At 43.6% G+C, this 16,282-nt stretch overlaps 1 protein-coding gene across 2 annotated transcripts in view; it reads left to right on the forward strand.

Annotated features, from left to right (window-relative positions):
• LOC123768912 (dynein axonemal heavy chain 7) overlaps positions 1 to 16,282 on the forward strand; it is a 339,155-nt gene that overhangs the window by 229,086 nt on the left and 93,787 nt on the right. For both annotated transcript variants that reach the window (XM_069309142.1, XM_069309143.1), the window contains 3 exons: positions 5,974 to 6,153; positions 7,097 to 7,215; positions 10,796 to 10,973. In XM_069309142.1, coding sequence (XP_069165243.1) covers positions 5,974 to 6,153; positions 7,097 to 7,215; positions 10,796 to 10,973 — 477 coding nt within the window. The remainder of the gene's footprint in view (positions 1 to 5,973; positions 6,154 to 7,096; positions 7,216 to 10,795; positions 10,974 to 16,282) is intronic.

Here is a 16,282-nt window from a genome sequence, read left to right on the forward strand (position 1 = left end):
ACCGACTATCAACAGTCGTGATCTATCGTTATCCGCTCTGGCTATAATCTCTCTCATTATTGTTATAAGACCTTCACGTTTACTATCTAGCTCCTCCTTTGACCATGTGCTGCTTGGCGGTGGACTATATGCATTTATCATCATTAGTTTATCATCCTCATAGCAGATCTCTAGTGCTATTATGTCAACTTCTTGTGGATTGGCAGTCATTATTTCCTTCACCTTTAGGTGTTCTTTTACCAGCACAGCAACGCCACCGCCTTTCCTAATTTTTCTGTCCCGTCTCCAAATTGAGTAGCCCCTTGGGAATATGACCTCATTTAAAATTACATCTTCAAGTTTTGTCTCCGTGAGTGCAACAATGTCTGGTGTCTGCAGCTGTATTACATCACTTAACTCCAGTATCTTCGATCTCACTCCATCTATGTTGGTGTATGCAATCTTCAGGAACTTGTTCCCCCTCTCCTTATTCTTCACTCCCCCTCTCTCTATTGATTTTGTTGGTTTGCCTTTATGTACCACTTTACTTGTCTGCCTACCCCTATCACTTTGTAGAAAAAAGAATTTATTTCTTCTTCATTCCTGCTCTCATTTAAATGTTTTGCCTCGGCGAGGTTCAGTTTCAGCTTCTCTCTATCTTCTTTTGAAAGATCTCGTCTTAACGACCACCCTTTCCCATCCTCATCCCTTTGCAATTTTCTAGCATTCCTTAGTACTTCTTCCATCTGTTTGGCACCGTTTAGGGTGTTCCTCAAAGGTCGATCTTTCCCTTTTACGTACCTGCCTATTCTCCTGTAGTCGCACACATTCTCTCTGTTTGTAAGACCTTCCACGAGGCCAACAATTTTATCTACTACTTTAGCTTCTTCTACAGCTCTTTCTGACCTAGATGTTATCGCCTTTTCTTTGCAGCCAAAAATGATCAGGGACTTACTCCGATCAACTGTGTTTTGCACCAACTTCGGGTTAGATGCCAATTCTTTCCTCACTTCTAGCCTAATGTTTGTTTTATCTTGGTTGCTGCAGTGTTTGACTTCCTTTACTGCTTCTTCTATTTTTTCCTTCTCCTTGGCCACTTGTGCATAAGTGAGTTGCATATCTTTCTTGCACTGTTCTATTCCCTGTGTAACTTCCTCCATCTGTGCTGACAAAATCTGTTTCTCCTGTTGAATTTCCTTGCCTAACCTATTGTAGTCATTTATGTTTAAATTTACTTTAACTTCTTCCAAAGCTATTTTTAAGAGTTTATTTTCTTCTTCCATGGCTTTGCAATTTGTTTCCAATTGATTCTTATCCTTGCGCAAGTCTTTCACTAAACCCTCAAGACATAAAACTTTGCTATTCAAATGGTCATTACTTTCTTTCAATTTACTAATTATTTCTACATGAGAGTTCACTATAGTATCTAAATTTACCAACTTGTTATGTAGACTGCTAATATCAATGCTTTCTTCATTGAATCCCTCAAAATCAAGCTCTGTTTTGTTTTTCCCCTTGCCAGTGGCCATCTTGAATGTTCTTCTCTGCACTGTAAACACTAGGGCAACTTTTTCTCATCCGATTTTTCACTTCCCTTAGCACTTTCCTGTTATCTCACCTATTTTTCAAGAGCACTATACCTTTATGTTCTCTGGGACACCACTCACTATCATCAACCTGTACTACAATACTTAGGATTGTTGAATTATGCTGGAGCTCCTCTGCTGCAAGTGTTGACCCTAGGGGTGTCACCTTTGAGTGTGTATTACCATGTGTTACTGTGTAAATAGTGTGTGAAACTGGACATATTGTAAGTTTAGTGAATTTTTAACAAGTAATATTGCGACTAAACGTTTATTGTGGACACATTAATGACACGTGTATCACAGTTCCATGGAACATTATGAACGTTCTACTGTATACATATTGTAAAGGACACAAATATGCATCATATATGATAAAAAACACAAATAAAACTACATTGGATATACACAGAACAAATAATTGAAAATATATTTGTGGCAACACCCTCTGCTTGAATCGCCCGCTCAACCGTGTCTGGGTGTGTCATGCACGGGCGACCAGGCCCTGATGACGTCACAGCGCACCTTGTCCACGTCCCCCACAGCCAAAGTAAGTGGAATTTGGTATTTATTTTTACATAGACATGTTCAGGGAAGAAAATTTATCATTTTACGAAGAAAAAATTTATTTTTGGGAACACACGATTTCATGCACACAGGGGGGAATTTCACAATAAACTTAGTGCATCACAGTTGTTAATGACTGGCTTTACGCTCCAGCCCTTCTGCGGGATGTTGGCGCAGTTCAGCTTCACGTGCAGGTTCCTTCCCTGTCAGCTGTGCTTGTGGCTGAGGACTTGCGCACGTGTGGCGTGTTTGCTTCGGTCCTGCGCTTCTTTTCCCTCTTGGAGATGTCTTTGGATTGGCTTAGGGAGGATGTAGAGGCGATTGGGGCTGTTCCAGGATTTGGCACCTTAGTCTCGGCTGCTCGTGTGTCATCTGCACTTTTGAAGCTGTTTGTGCCGATCAAGCGGGATGCACTGTCGCGGTGTTTCGAGGCGCGTCTCATGTGTCAAGAGGTGGTGCTTGCTTCCTTCTTGGAATTCGCTTGGGCCCTGGCTCTTAAATTGTCTTTGCCCTTTGGTCCTTTGCTGTTTGTGGTCAAGCGGTATATGCAAGCTGCTTCTTCCAGCTGCTGCCCGATGTCTGACTTGTTGGTTCTCTGGGGGTACCAGTTGGGTTCATCCCAGAGGGGTCATGCCAGGGGGCACGGTTCTGCTCGTCATGGTAGGCCACAGGTGCCAGTCTCGAAGCCGGTGCCACCTTTGGTCCCAGCTGCACTTGGTCAGCGTAGTGCTCACTGTGCGCAGGTCGGGTTCTCGTAAGGGGCATCGGCCTTTTCGCGGTTCGCCTCATTGACGGGGTGATGGGGGAAGGCTTGCTCTGTTCACTCACACCTGGTCTCATGATTTGTGGGTGGGCTTTTCGGGTCATTTCTCGCGGCCTGCGGTGTCGTTGGTAGGCCCCTTCTCCTTTGGGGAGTTCGAGGCTGGCAAAGCAGGCCTCTTTTCCTGCGCTTTGTCAGGTCATCTTGGAGTGGGTTCGCTTGGGTGTGGTCAAAATGACGACGTCTCTCAGGTGGGTTTCCCTCCTGTTTCCAGTTCCGAAACAAGACTGTGCGGACCTGCGGTTCATTCTGGGCTTGTCCCATCTGAACCCCTGGGTTCTTGCCCCTCTTTTCGCATGACCACTCTGTCCCAGGTCTGGTTTCTGTTGGAGCCGGGCGCTTGGGTGGTGTCCCTGAACCTCAAGGATGTGTATTGATACGTCCCGATTCCTCCGAGGTTCAGGGACTGGCTCGGTTTTGTCGTGGGGGTCAGAGTTACCGCTTTCGTTGTCTCCCATTTGGCTTGAACCTGACACCTCGCGTGTTCGAGTCCGTGGGGTTTGTTTTGTTATGCTTCCCTTTCTGGATGCCTAACCCCTGTCGATGGCAGATAAGGAAAACCCCCAACCACAAGGGGTTTTCCAGGGCCATTCCTTCCTGAAACCTCTTTGAAAGGTCCAGGTTCTGGTGCTAGTCCCTGGTAGGTCTGAACTCCATAGCTAATGTCCCGGTCTAATATGACATACATTAGCCCAATAAGCTCCAGGGAGCCTCTGGGGCTCACCCAAAAAATGGCGTTTCATTACATTCAACGTTGGTTTTCTGGGGGGAGCCCCTACGGCTCCCCGGAGCTATCCATGGCTGATATGGATACCCTAACTATTTTGCATCAGTCGATGTGGGTGGAGTTCTAGGCCTACCGGGGACCATGCGCCAGAACCTGGCCCCCCTCAGAGAGGCACGGGGAGCAATGGCCCATAGAAATGCACATGTGATTTGGAGCATTCTATATCTGCCATCGACTGGGACAGGCACCCAGAAAGGTAAGCGCCACAAAACAAACCCCTATTCTGGTTAAACAACAAAAATCGACAAACGAGTGGACAGAACTCCCCCAGGAAAACGAACTAACAAGCATGACGTCACGCGAGCCGCACCGCATGTCTGCGCAACTCCCCCTTCCCCGGGAGGGGGAAGGGGGAGTCCCAGACCCCCGCGCCGGCGATCCCTGCCCCAGTTCCTCGGCTGATGGGATCATGCACAGTCGTGTGGCTCCAGCTCCAGTCTTGTTTCGGTGCTATGACTTGTTTGCAGTGCTGCTCTTACGGTGGTCGTGTGAGCTGGGAGTAGTATTCTCAGGTACTCGGGCTGCATGTGCTTAGGATCACCTTCCCTGAGTGCCCTGTAAGTACCGCCCTTGGGGCTTGGGGTTACCTTCCACAAGTCACCTTGGGTCTACCTCTGTTGGCTTTTCGCTGCTTGGCGTTTGGCCGCCCCGAGGGTTTGGGGGTTTCACTCCCTTGTTTACCTTGAGGTAAGTGGTAGTTATCGCACTGGTGAGGCGCAGGGTACTGCGTAGCTAGTTTTCACCTATGACAGCGGCCGGCTCTGTTCCCTCTGGGTATGTTGTCCACTTGTGTGGTTTTTTCTTTAATTTTTGTTTTTGCCTGGTAGGGGGGTCTTCCTTGTGTTTCCCCCCCCCCTTATATTAGGTTCGTTTGCGGTGGCACCCCCTGCTTTGCCCTCGCGAGTGGACATGTCCCGTGGGTTCAGCTTTAGCAGCTTGCTTGGTAGTTTGATTCAACTCAATCCCCACTTAGTAATGGGGATTCAATTTGTTGGTGTGGGTACCAGACCAACTCCACAGCGTCAGCTGGGGCTGCCACTGCTGGCATGGCGTTGAAATGTGTTGCTTTCACTTGATCAATCGTAACCACCACTTCAGCACCCCGACGGTCAAGAGTAATGGTTTTCGGAGTTCTCGACAGCACCTAGAAAGGTCCCTCGTATGGCTGCTGTAGTGGCTGACGCACCGCATCAACCCTCAGAAACACATGGGCTAGCAGAAGCAGTAAGAACGTCCTGGGTATGTTGGTAGGGCGTGTAGATGGGTGATGGGCGGCGAAGGGCGGATCTGCGACATCGCCCTCCGAAACTGCTCAATGGAAGGCCGACGTGTCCTTCAGCTCATTGTATAGTGGTGGAGTGATAAGATCACCAGGAAGGCGGAGATTGAAACCATACACCAGGTCAATCTCTGAGTTGTCCTGTACAACTGTCAGTTGTACAACTGTCCTCTTTAGTTGCTGAACGGATGAGGAGGAGTACTAAAGGAAGGTTGTCAGTCCATGAAGTCAAGTCTAGTTGTGCCCTTAGAGCCGACTTCAGTTGGCGGTGAAAACGTTCAACTATCCCATTAGCCTGAGGATGGTAGGCTGTAGTTTGGTTGTGTGTGGTACCCAGGAACCGCAAGAATTCTCTCCACAAGTGAGACTCAAATTGTCGACCCTGGACAGTGACAATCGTTGCAGGGGCTCCAAAACGGGAGACCCGAACTACTGATTCAGCTGTCATCTCCACCATAGGAACTGCCTCGGGCCATCTGGAGAAGCGGTCAACACACACGAGTAGGTATGAGCACCCACCAGACGAGGAAATGGACTGACAATATCCACATGCACCACCACAAATCTGGCCAATGGTAACGGAAAGTTCTGAAGAGGCGTCTGTGTGTGTCGATGTATCCTTGACTGCTGACCTTGGAGGCAGTTGCGACCCCAACTTAGAACTTTTGTATTAATTCCTGGCTATACTTTGCATCATCTGCAAACATACTCATATAGCTCTGAATCTCCTCTAGTAGATTGTTTATATAGATAATGAATATTGCTGGTGCTAGAACTGAATCCTGTTGTAATAAATAATAGACTCCTTTAATTAATGCTTGTGTAACTACTAATCGAAAAATAGTAATTCTTTCATCTTCTTAAAATATAATAACAGATACAGATAATCTTAAATAACATTATTAGAGCTAAGCATCTTTTAACTATAATTAATTTTTCAACACAAGTATCTTTCTAGCGTCTTCGTTTGTCTACGGAAGACCGTAAAGTGAGTGAAGCAGACTTGTGGAAGGAGCAAATGCAACGTGTAGCGGACCTGGTACATATAGTGGTGATGTGTCCCCCTTCTGCTGTGCTTCGCCACATCCTCACCCACTACACTGCTTTTGCAACTCGTGTCACCATGGATTACTTTAAAGTGAGTCATTCATCAATGGTTATCCTGTTGGTTTGTTCCTATAATTCATCAGTGGTTGTTATCTTGTGGGCTGAGTCCTTTGATTCATCTGTTAAATTGTGACTATCTTGTGGGGTGGAATTCCTTGTGAGGAATAAGACACAAATATTAAATAAAGATGAATAGTAGAAGAACTAAATGTAAAAGAGCTCATAGACTGTGTAGGGATTGGAAAATGCAAGCCAAGAAAATGCTTGCCTTTAAGATAATATACAGTAGTACGGAGACAGTAAAGCTAGATAATCATGAAAGTAAAACCTCTTAGATTTGAAGCATGTAACAAAAATTATGAAAATCATTTCCTTTACTCAAGAGACATCAAGGACAAAATGAGTGCAAGAGTAACATTACTGGCAATTCTCACATGAACTACTGAATTCATAAAATCCCATTTAATATAGAAATATTTATAGTAGATATTTGATTAGGAACTGTAAATACAATATTTATAAATGCATGCATTTCACTTATAGATGAGAGATGAATACAATAATGTAACAGAGGGGCTACTCAGCATATGAACATGAAACGTGAAAACATAGACGTCTTCAAGAGAAAATTGTATAGTTTTCTTCAAGAAGTGAAGACGACACTTTACTTCTCAAGTTCTTTGAAATCAAAATACGTGCAAAACTTGTTTAATATGTTGATCGTGTCAAGTTTTGTGTAATATGTGTTACACAAATACATGTCGTAGATATGATTGAGGAAAAGAGGTTGGGAGTCAGTACATTGATTAGAAAGATAGGGTCCAAAATCTAACAGCTCGATCCTGCAGGCACAAACAGTAAATAGTACTCTATAATGATAAAGAGTAAAATGCACTATACGTCTTAGTTTCATAAAAATGTACAAATTACTTTGTATATGAATAAATTATAATGCATATATATAATATTTGAAGCCATGGCCACAAGAAGCTCTTGTTAAAGTTGGTGAGCATTATCTGGCAGAAGTTCCACTAAGAAGATCAATTAGGGATGCTGTTATCTCTGCTGCAACAGCTGCACATCAAATGGCCAGGTAGGTAAAGTTTGTTGCCTTCCCATAAGCTCAGCTATTTTTCTGAGTTACCCCATTAGGTTGCCCTTTAAAGTAAAATCTTAGAAATAGATTGCCCTTTAAGGTAAAATCTTAGAAGTCTTAGAAAAAATTAACAAATATCAACTAATACTATCAGGTGAATTTAATTTTGACCTCTGCCAGCCTCATAACCCTCAAGTTAATAGTTTTCTCAACTGTCGGCTCCCTGACGCTATCATATTGATTGTCATACTATTTGAGTGTCATCAGTCGCGGAGTTCTTTTTGCCTACCGGGCTGGAGTTAACTAGCAGGAAGCTGGTTGGATGAAGTTTTGGTTGTTTTCTTATGGGGGAGCTACTTTTGACATTTTGTGGACTGAGGTCTAATTTTAAATGGTGCAGTGGGTTGTTTTGATTTGCCTACCTTTCTGGGTACTTCCGTGGATGATAGCAGAGATGGTAGACTTTAAATGTAAAGTATTCATGGACACCCTACACCTCTCTGAGGGGACCGGGTTCTGGCTCATGGCTTCTGGTAGGCAAAAAGAACTCTGCGACTGATGACATTCAAGTAGTATGGTACTTAATCAGCATGATAGCTTCAGGGAGCATCGGACCTCACCCAGAAATTGGCATTTCATTACTTTCAACACTGAATTTTTCTGAGGGGAGCCCCTATGGCTCCCTGGAGCTTATTAGGCTAATGTATGTTATATTAGACCGGGACATTAGCTATGGAGATCAAACCTACCAGGGACCATGAGCCAGAACCTGGCCCTTCAGAGAGGTTTCATGGAGCAATGGCCCTGGAAAGCCCCCCCCCTGTGGTTGGGGGTTTTCCCTTATCTGCCATTGACCGGGGTTAGGCACCCAGAAAGGTAGACATAACAAAATACCCCACATGGTAAGAAACTAACAACAAAAACCGAACAGAGAGAGAACACCCTGCAATAACAAGGAAACAAGCAAACATAACCATACTGCCGTGCTGCTCGTCCGCGCAGCCCTCCCCTCCCCGAGAGGGGCAGGGGGGGGGGGGGGGGTCCTGGACCTCACCGTGCCAGCTACATAGCACTCCTGTTTGTAAGCTAATCTCATCCGGGACAGACGCTTCTCTGGCCTCAGTTTCCTAGGTGGTGGTTGCCTTCGTGACGCTCACTGCCGTGTTTTGTGTTGTGCGGTGGCCAGGTGTTCCTCATCAGTATCAGAGCTGCATGCGCTTAGGGGCTTCCTTCCCTAAGTGCCCTGTGAGTACTGCCCCTGCGTGACAGGGTTATCTTCCCTGGGGCATTCGGGAACCATTCCCGCAGAGGTTCTTGCTGCTCGGCATTTGCCTAGCCTTTGGGGCCAGCTGGGGCTTTGGACGTTTGCAGCTTTTGCTGTCGTGTTGGTAACTTGTCTTGGGCTCATTTTGGGCACAGGGATTTGGAGGTCGCACAGGTCCCTGGCCACCTAAAAACCTAAACCTAAAAAAGGCTTTCGACAGAGTTCCACATAAGAGGTTGTTCTGGAAACTGGAAAATATTGGAGGGGTGACAGGTAAGCTTCTATCATGGATGAAAAATTTTCTGACTGATAGAAAAATGAGGGCAGTAATCAGAGGCAATGTATCAGAATGGAGAAATGTCATAAGTGGAGTACCACAGGGTTCAGTTCTTGCACCAGTGATGTTTATTGTGTACATAAATGATCTACCAGTTGGTATACAGAATTATATGAACATGTTTGCTGATGATGCTAAGATAATAGGAAGGATAAGAAATTTAGATGACTGTCATGCCCTTCAAGAAGACCTGGACAAAATAAGTGTATGGAGCACCACTTGGCAAATGGAATTTAATGTTAATAAATGTCATGTTATGGAATGTGGAATAGGAGAACATAGACCCCACACAACCTATATATTATGTGAGAAATCTTTAAAGAATTCTGATAAAGAAAGAGATCTAGGAGTGGTTCTAGATAGAAAACTATCACCTGAGGACCACATAAAGAATATTGTGCAAGGAGCCTATGCTATGCTTTCTAACTTCAGAATTGCATTTAAATACATGGATGGCGATATACTAAAGAAATTGTTCATGACTTTTGTTAGGCCAAAGCTAGAATATGCAGCTGTTGTGTGGTGCCCATATCTTAAGAAGCACATCAACAAACTGGAAAAGGTGCAAAGACATGCTACTAAGTGGCTCCCAGAACTGAAGGGCAAGAGCTACGAGGAGAGGTTAGAAGCATTAAATATGCCAAAACTAGAAGACAGAAGAAAAAGAGGTGATATGATCACTACATACAAAATAGTAACAGGAATTGATAAAATCGACAGGGAAGACTTCCTGAGACCTGGAATTTCAAGAACAAGAGGTCATAGATTTAAACTAGCTAAACACAGATGCCGAAGAAATATAAGAAAATTCACCTTCGCAAATAGAGTGGTAGACGGTTGGAACAAGTTAAGTGAGAAGGTGGTGGAGGCCAAGACCGTCAGTAGTTTCAAAGCGTTATATGACAAAGAGTGCTGGGAAGACAGGACACCACGAGCGTAGCTCTCATCCTGTAACTACACTTAGGTAATTACACTTAGGTAATTACCTGTTATTTTGTGAGCGTGTCTGCTCCTGGGCATTCTTGTGTTGCTTTGGGTCATAGGTTGCAGCCTGTTTTCTCGACTTCGTGTTGCGGAGTTTGTGGCGGCCGCCTCCCGGGTCAGTCCTTTCTTTTCCTTCTCTTTGGGTATGTAGCACCAGGGAGCTGTAGAGGCTCCCCTCGGAAAACCAGCGTCGAATGTAATAAAATGCCATTTTCTGGGTGAGCCCCCGAGACTCCCTGGCGACTCTTCCTCCCACTGGTCGACGGTTTTTTTCACATTTGTTGAAGCTTAGCTTCCGAACTGGAGTGCTATGCAGCTGGCGTGGGGTTTGTTTTGTTATGCCAACCTTTCTGGGTGCCTAACCCCGGTTGATGGCAGATAAGGTAAACCCCCAACCACAGGGGGAAGGGTTCCCAGGGCCATTGCTCCCTGAAACCTCTCTGAAGGGGCCAGGTTCTGGCGCTGGTCCCTGATAGGTCTGAACTCCATAGCTTATGTCCCAGTCTAATATAACATACATTAGTCCGATAAGCTCCAGGAAGCCTCTGGGGCTCACCCAGAAAATGGCGTTTCATTACATTCAACACTGATTTCTTAAGGCTTTGCAGTATTAGTGTATAATAATAACCCAACATTGGCTTTACCTCATCAATTTATTATAATTCTGTCTTTTGCATTTTCAATTGCCTTTTTTATGAAACTGCCACAATACAACTTATTCATGTTTTGCATCTTTCCTGGAAGAAGTGTCCATTGATTGATTTTAGAATTAGAATCCATTACTGCAAGATGAAGATGAAAAAACCATTTTGTCACAAAAATTAGTTTGAATCAGAGTACTGGTAATAGTAGATAGCAGCTTAAACTGTAAAAGATTTATAAATAATGCTACTCTGGGTATGATGAAGATGTGAAATTTGCCGTCGGTGTTTGTGGTTTAGAAATGGGTTTCTCTTTGTGTAATAATCATCAGCAAAGAATCTCTTCTGTAGGCAGGTGTCAGACCAGATAATAGCTGAAGGAAAGTGGTGTCTTCCAGTGACTCCTGCCTTGTATCTGCACCTTCTGCAAGAGTTTCGTGGCATGTTTACCAACCGCCAGGCTCACACTGCTTCCCTCAAAAAGAAGTATCTCTCTGGGCTGGACAAATTAGCTTTTGCTGCTTCTCAGGTAAAATTTCTGATATATCTTTTGTTTGAATGTACTGTAATTCTTATTGTTTACGGGTTTGTGACCTTGTATTAGATTTTGTGTAGGAATATCTATTTTAGTTGTGTCAGCAGTTATACTCGAGGTGTTTTATCTACAATGGGGCCTCAACTTAAGATGCTAATCCATTCCCAGAGATGGATCGTAAGTCGAAGCGATTTTTCCCATAAGAAATAAAGGGATTTGAATTAATCCGTTCCCTACCCTCCAAAATATTAACATACAAATACATTTTATACTGAATACAATGTTTTTTCTAACTACAATACAGTACCAAAGTTTCTCTTCCCTTTATGAGAGGCTCTTGATGGCATATGGAAGATGGTGATGAGGGGGGAGGAGGAGAGTTGTTACTGTTTGAAAGTGAAGTTCCCTTCCATTATCACATCAGGCAGTGATGTTTTCTCTGGGGTACTCTCTCTCTCCTACGTTTTGCCTGAATACCACTAGGACCTGGTTGTGGTTCAGTGCTTGTTTGTCTCACTACAAATTTGTCAAGAGACATTTGTTTTCCCCTTCATTTTACCATTTGTCTGTAATGATGCATCACAGTGTCATTGAATAGGTTAAGGCAACGGCCTACTGCAACTTGATTTGGGTGAGTCGTTTCAGCAAAGGTTTGCAATTCTTCCCATGCTGCACACATTTTCTTAATTGTTGAGGAAGAGACATTCTGTACTCTTGTTTCTGCTCTACGGTCATCCTTACATGGGTTTTCATATGTTGAGCCTTACCACTGACTTTCCTGGGACTCGTGGCGTGATATATAATAATTACTTTAATGTTCAAAATGCAAAAAATCACCACAAAAGCGGAATTTCTTATAGGCGCGATCGTCATTAAGCGGGCAGCTGTAGTAAACTGAGGCAGGTCAGCCGCGTGACCGGGAACTACACGCTCGGTCGACTCGAACATGTACCAACAAATATCGTAAGTCGACGACACCATCGGATGTTGAGTCGCATTTCTCGATGAAATTTACATCGTAACTCGAAATTATCGTAAGTAGGGGCAATCGTAAGTCGAGGTGCCACTGTACTTTATAATTTACTATAAAGCATAATTAAACCTTTTAAGTTGTTTACATTTTGGAGTTTTTCAGATAATTATCACCTGATAGATCAACCCGTCCTCGACTCAAGTCCATTACATCCAGCGGTCAACCCCACAGACGCATTCATAAATTTTAACATGCTGTTCATTCAAAACGGGAATTTTCTCCAGTATAAATTAATATTATAATATATTAGCATATTGTTCATATATAGGCATAGGTTAGGTTAGGTTAGGTTAGGTGTTTAGGTTCTGTTGGCGATTATTTGTATTTGTAGTACGTGGGTGAAGCATTTATAGCGTTGTGATTCAAACAAAATTCGTCAGTGAAGCACTTGTTCCGGATATGTTCGAACGTCAGCAGTTGTGAGTTGTATGTAAACCGCTTTTCATTCATAAACAGGGGGTTTGGCGGGTGCATGGAATCACTTTTGGATCTTTGTTTGGAGGACGGGCTGGATAGATACAGTACAGGTTTTGTTTCTTGCGGGCTTCACGTTGATTTGATTAGCATCTTGGTTAATGTACAACATTCCTTTACTCAGTCATCATACTACTTCTGTGTGTTATACTGTAGTTATAATGGCTTATGGAGTAATCCTGACAATAACTTTACCTCCTTATATAAGAATCCCAGTGTCAAATGTAATGAAATGCCTCTTTCTGGATTAGCCCCAGTGCCTCACTGAAGTTATGTTGCTGATTACTATACTGTATATAAATTGGCCACGTTAAACATGGAAGTTCTGTTTGGCCTACCAGGGATCAGACCCAGAACCTGTCCTCCCTCAGAGTCAGAGAGAGAGTGACAATTTGCCACCACACCAGGAAAGCATCCAGAAAGTCGGTGAAGCTTTACAGACAACTTGAAGGTTAACAATAACCGAAGCCTCGAAATTGCCAAACAACTCCTCAGGCAATTTACATAGAACAAGAGAAACATTCAGAATTAGCATGAAACACAGTATCGAATACCCCCACCAGGTGACCCATCTTCCGCATTAACTGGCCGCTGACAAACTAACTAACCTGGTAGGGAGGGAGGAAGCCTAGGAGTTACCAGGGCTCATTGAGAAAAAGGAGTTTCATTACTTTCAGTGCTGCATTTCTGGGGAAGCTTCCAGTAGCTCCCTGAAGCTAAATACAAAGAATAAAAATGGGACTTTCCATGGAGAAAGAGAGAGGACATGCACTAGGACAAAGAAGAGCAATCAAGCCAAGCCCAATACAACACATGACAAACTGGGACCAGGGACATGAATAAAATACTGGGCCGCCAGAACCCTGTTTGAACTCCAAAACTCGCTAGCCTGAATATCCAACCAGGACATCTTGGAGAAGGCTGTGACCAATACAGCATACTTTTGATCATCATTGGCATGAGGGTAGCTGTCACAACTGAATGAAAAATGACATGTTGGATAAGAAGAACCTCTCAAACAAGATACCACACCAGTGATGATACTTTTCAAGTCTCTAGTGCTCTTTAGAGTGGAATACTGTTACACAGTGACAATCCCATTCAAGTCTAGAGAAATTGCTGACCTGATGAGCGTGCAAAGTTCTTATACTGCTAGAATCCATACTTTTAATAAAACATCTAAATTATTGGGACCATTTAAAAATATTTAATCTGTATTCCCTGAAGTGCAGGCAGAAGAGATACATAATAATTTACACTTTGAAAATACTAGGGCTGGTTCCAAATCTGTGCATAATAACAACACTACATGAGACCAGAAGACATGGCAGAATATGCAAAATAGCCCCATTGAAAACCAGAGGTGCAATAGGCATGCTGAGAGAGAACTCTATCAGCATCAGGGGCCCAAGACCTTTCAAAACCCCCTCTACACATATGGGACATGACTGGTTAATCTCTTGGCCAGTCATGTCCTATATAACTGTTTGGGACATGACTGGCCCAAACAGCCATACAGTCATGTTCAGAGCCATTATACTTATGGTATCTAGTAGTATGGCAATGAATCAGAATAATAGCTTCAGGGAGCCTCCAGGACTCGCCTAGATATTGGCATTTCATTACCCTCAACTCTGGTTTATTTATTTATATTTTTTTTAATTTGTCAGTGTTTCTAAGTACATATGTTGAATTTTGTATTAGAAAATGTTCATGCTTCTGTGTGTGTAAAGTTTTCTGGCTCACTTTTGTGAGGGAAGTGTCCCTGCACCCAAAGAGACAGAGCGTCATGACATAATAGGATCAGGGTGTGTGTTATTGGGTGCGCTGTGAGGTGCCCAACCTCACTGTGAGGGTATTTACCTTGGTTTTCTGTGTGGCAGGAGTACAGTAATCAATCTGGTGAGTGAAAATATTCCCTGATGTATTATGTCCCATCCCTGTTTCTCCTAATAAATGTAATGTGCGCCCACTATTCGTTTGGTGAAATCCTGCCAGTTCAAATAGTTGTAACGGCTACTTAAGTGTTCCCTCTCGGTTGAGGTATTTCTTTATCATTTTCATTTTGTTGTGTACAGTATTTCCAATTTAAAATAATGTACATATACTGCAAGTAAGGAAGTGAGGAGGATCTGTTTGATGTTTAATATTGAGTTATTAAGAATAAATGATTTTGCATCATCCCTCCTCCCCCCTCTTACACAGTCACTTAGAAATGCCAAAGTAACCAGTGAGTATCATTTAGGAATGCTGAAAGTAGCCAGCGAGTTTCCCACCAGGCAAAATGGTGATCAACTTGCCAGAAGTAATGTGTCCAACACAATGTAGTGGTTCAGTGACATGTAATAATCTGTACAGACCATGGCCTCTCCCCTCTCCCTTTTCTCCCCTCCCTCCTCCTTCCCTTCCTCTTGTCCTTGTTCATTCGCCTCCTCCCCTGTTGATTCGTTCCCCTTCCCTTTTCCCTTCCCCTGTTGTCCAGCCCATTCCCTTGCCATAAAAGTTTTGGGGTAAGGTGTCCTTCCTGGGAAAACACCACAGTCCAGTCCTCTGCTAATCCTTGGCACAATCCTATTCTCTAATCCCTCCCTCTAATCTTTGCCACTAGCCCCTCTTTTCCAATCCCTTTTCTCCTCCCTTCCCTGTCCCCCCCCATGATCATTGACAAATTCAGAGCCATTAAAATGTAGTCTTAGATTTCGCCTCGGTGCCATAAACTCGGCCTACAGTCAGCGTCTTGGACCTCGGACACCAGGTTCTGGGAACGAGGGCGTGGGAACTTTTGAAGATTTCTGTCAAGGGAAACAGAGTCTTAAGGACATGCCTATTCCTAGCCTGGTACTTAATTGGTTGAGGCCATGGAAGCCTAGGAGGCGTGGTCACGCTCTTGGATCTTGTTGGCTTAGGACTCAAGAGGCGTAGTCCCCCAGGGTAGTGCCTTGTCACCCATTGGCTGGGCCCTCAGGCCTAGAGCAAGGCTTCAAATCCATTGGCTATACGCTTGGAAAGGCGGGGTTAATTGGACCTAAGGAATTTAGAAATGGGTGAAGTTTGGTTCCACTGGTAGCTTGTTAAGTAAAATAAAGTTAGTGTGTCTTGTGGATTCAACTGGGGTACAGCTCTCCTGATCTGTAGGGCAAGCCATTCAACATCATTGGCGGATTGCAACATTAAGGTAAAGTGTGCTGTAGTGTTCATGTACATCATAATTACATTCTGTTTGCCTCTTAGGATATGTTAGTAAAGTAGGATATATTTTCAATGTTGATTTCAATATACGTGTTTCAATAAAATAAAGTGTATTAAATTCAATTGTGTTTAGTTATCTGTTCCCCCCCCCCTTTTTTTTGTTATTAATGCTGATTCATGATTATTTGTGTGGTATTTGGAAAAATTCCCCCCGTGTTCTCCTCCATTTCATGGACATTAGAGCTACCCTTAAATCCTCAATAAGTAAAGTAAAAATAGAATTCAGCCTCGAAGCATTAAGCCTTATTACCCAGATTCCTATACTCCTTGAGTTCATGATTATTGAGTTCTTTCCTTCCTGGGAGGTCAATAAGATACACATTCAGGTATGTTAGCAGAAAGGTGGTGGCAGTGTTTTAATGAATTTTTATTCCTTAATTTTAAATTAATAAACCCATCATTCTTGCTGCTTCCCCCATTTAATATTTCAGAGTTAATAAGTAGCTGTAGTTCATTGGGGGTCACATTGATCTGCAAGCAGTATTAAGCTGGGGTGTTGAGTGGGAAAAGGGTGAAGAGCAGGTCGGGTTATTACACACAAACGCTC

Source organism: Procambarus clarkii, chromosome 64 (genome assembly GCF_040958095.1).
Source record: "Procambarus clarkii isolate CNS0578487 chromosome 64, FALCON_Pclarkii_2.0, whole genome shotgun sequence".
In the NCBI taxonomy this organism is placed as follows: domain Eukaryota; kingdom Metazoa; phylum Arthropoda; class Malacostraca; order Decapoda; family Cambaridae; genus Procambarus; species Procambarus clarkii.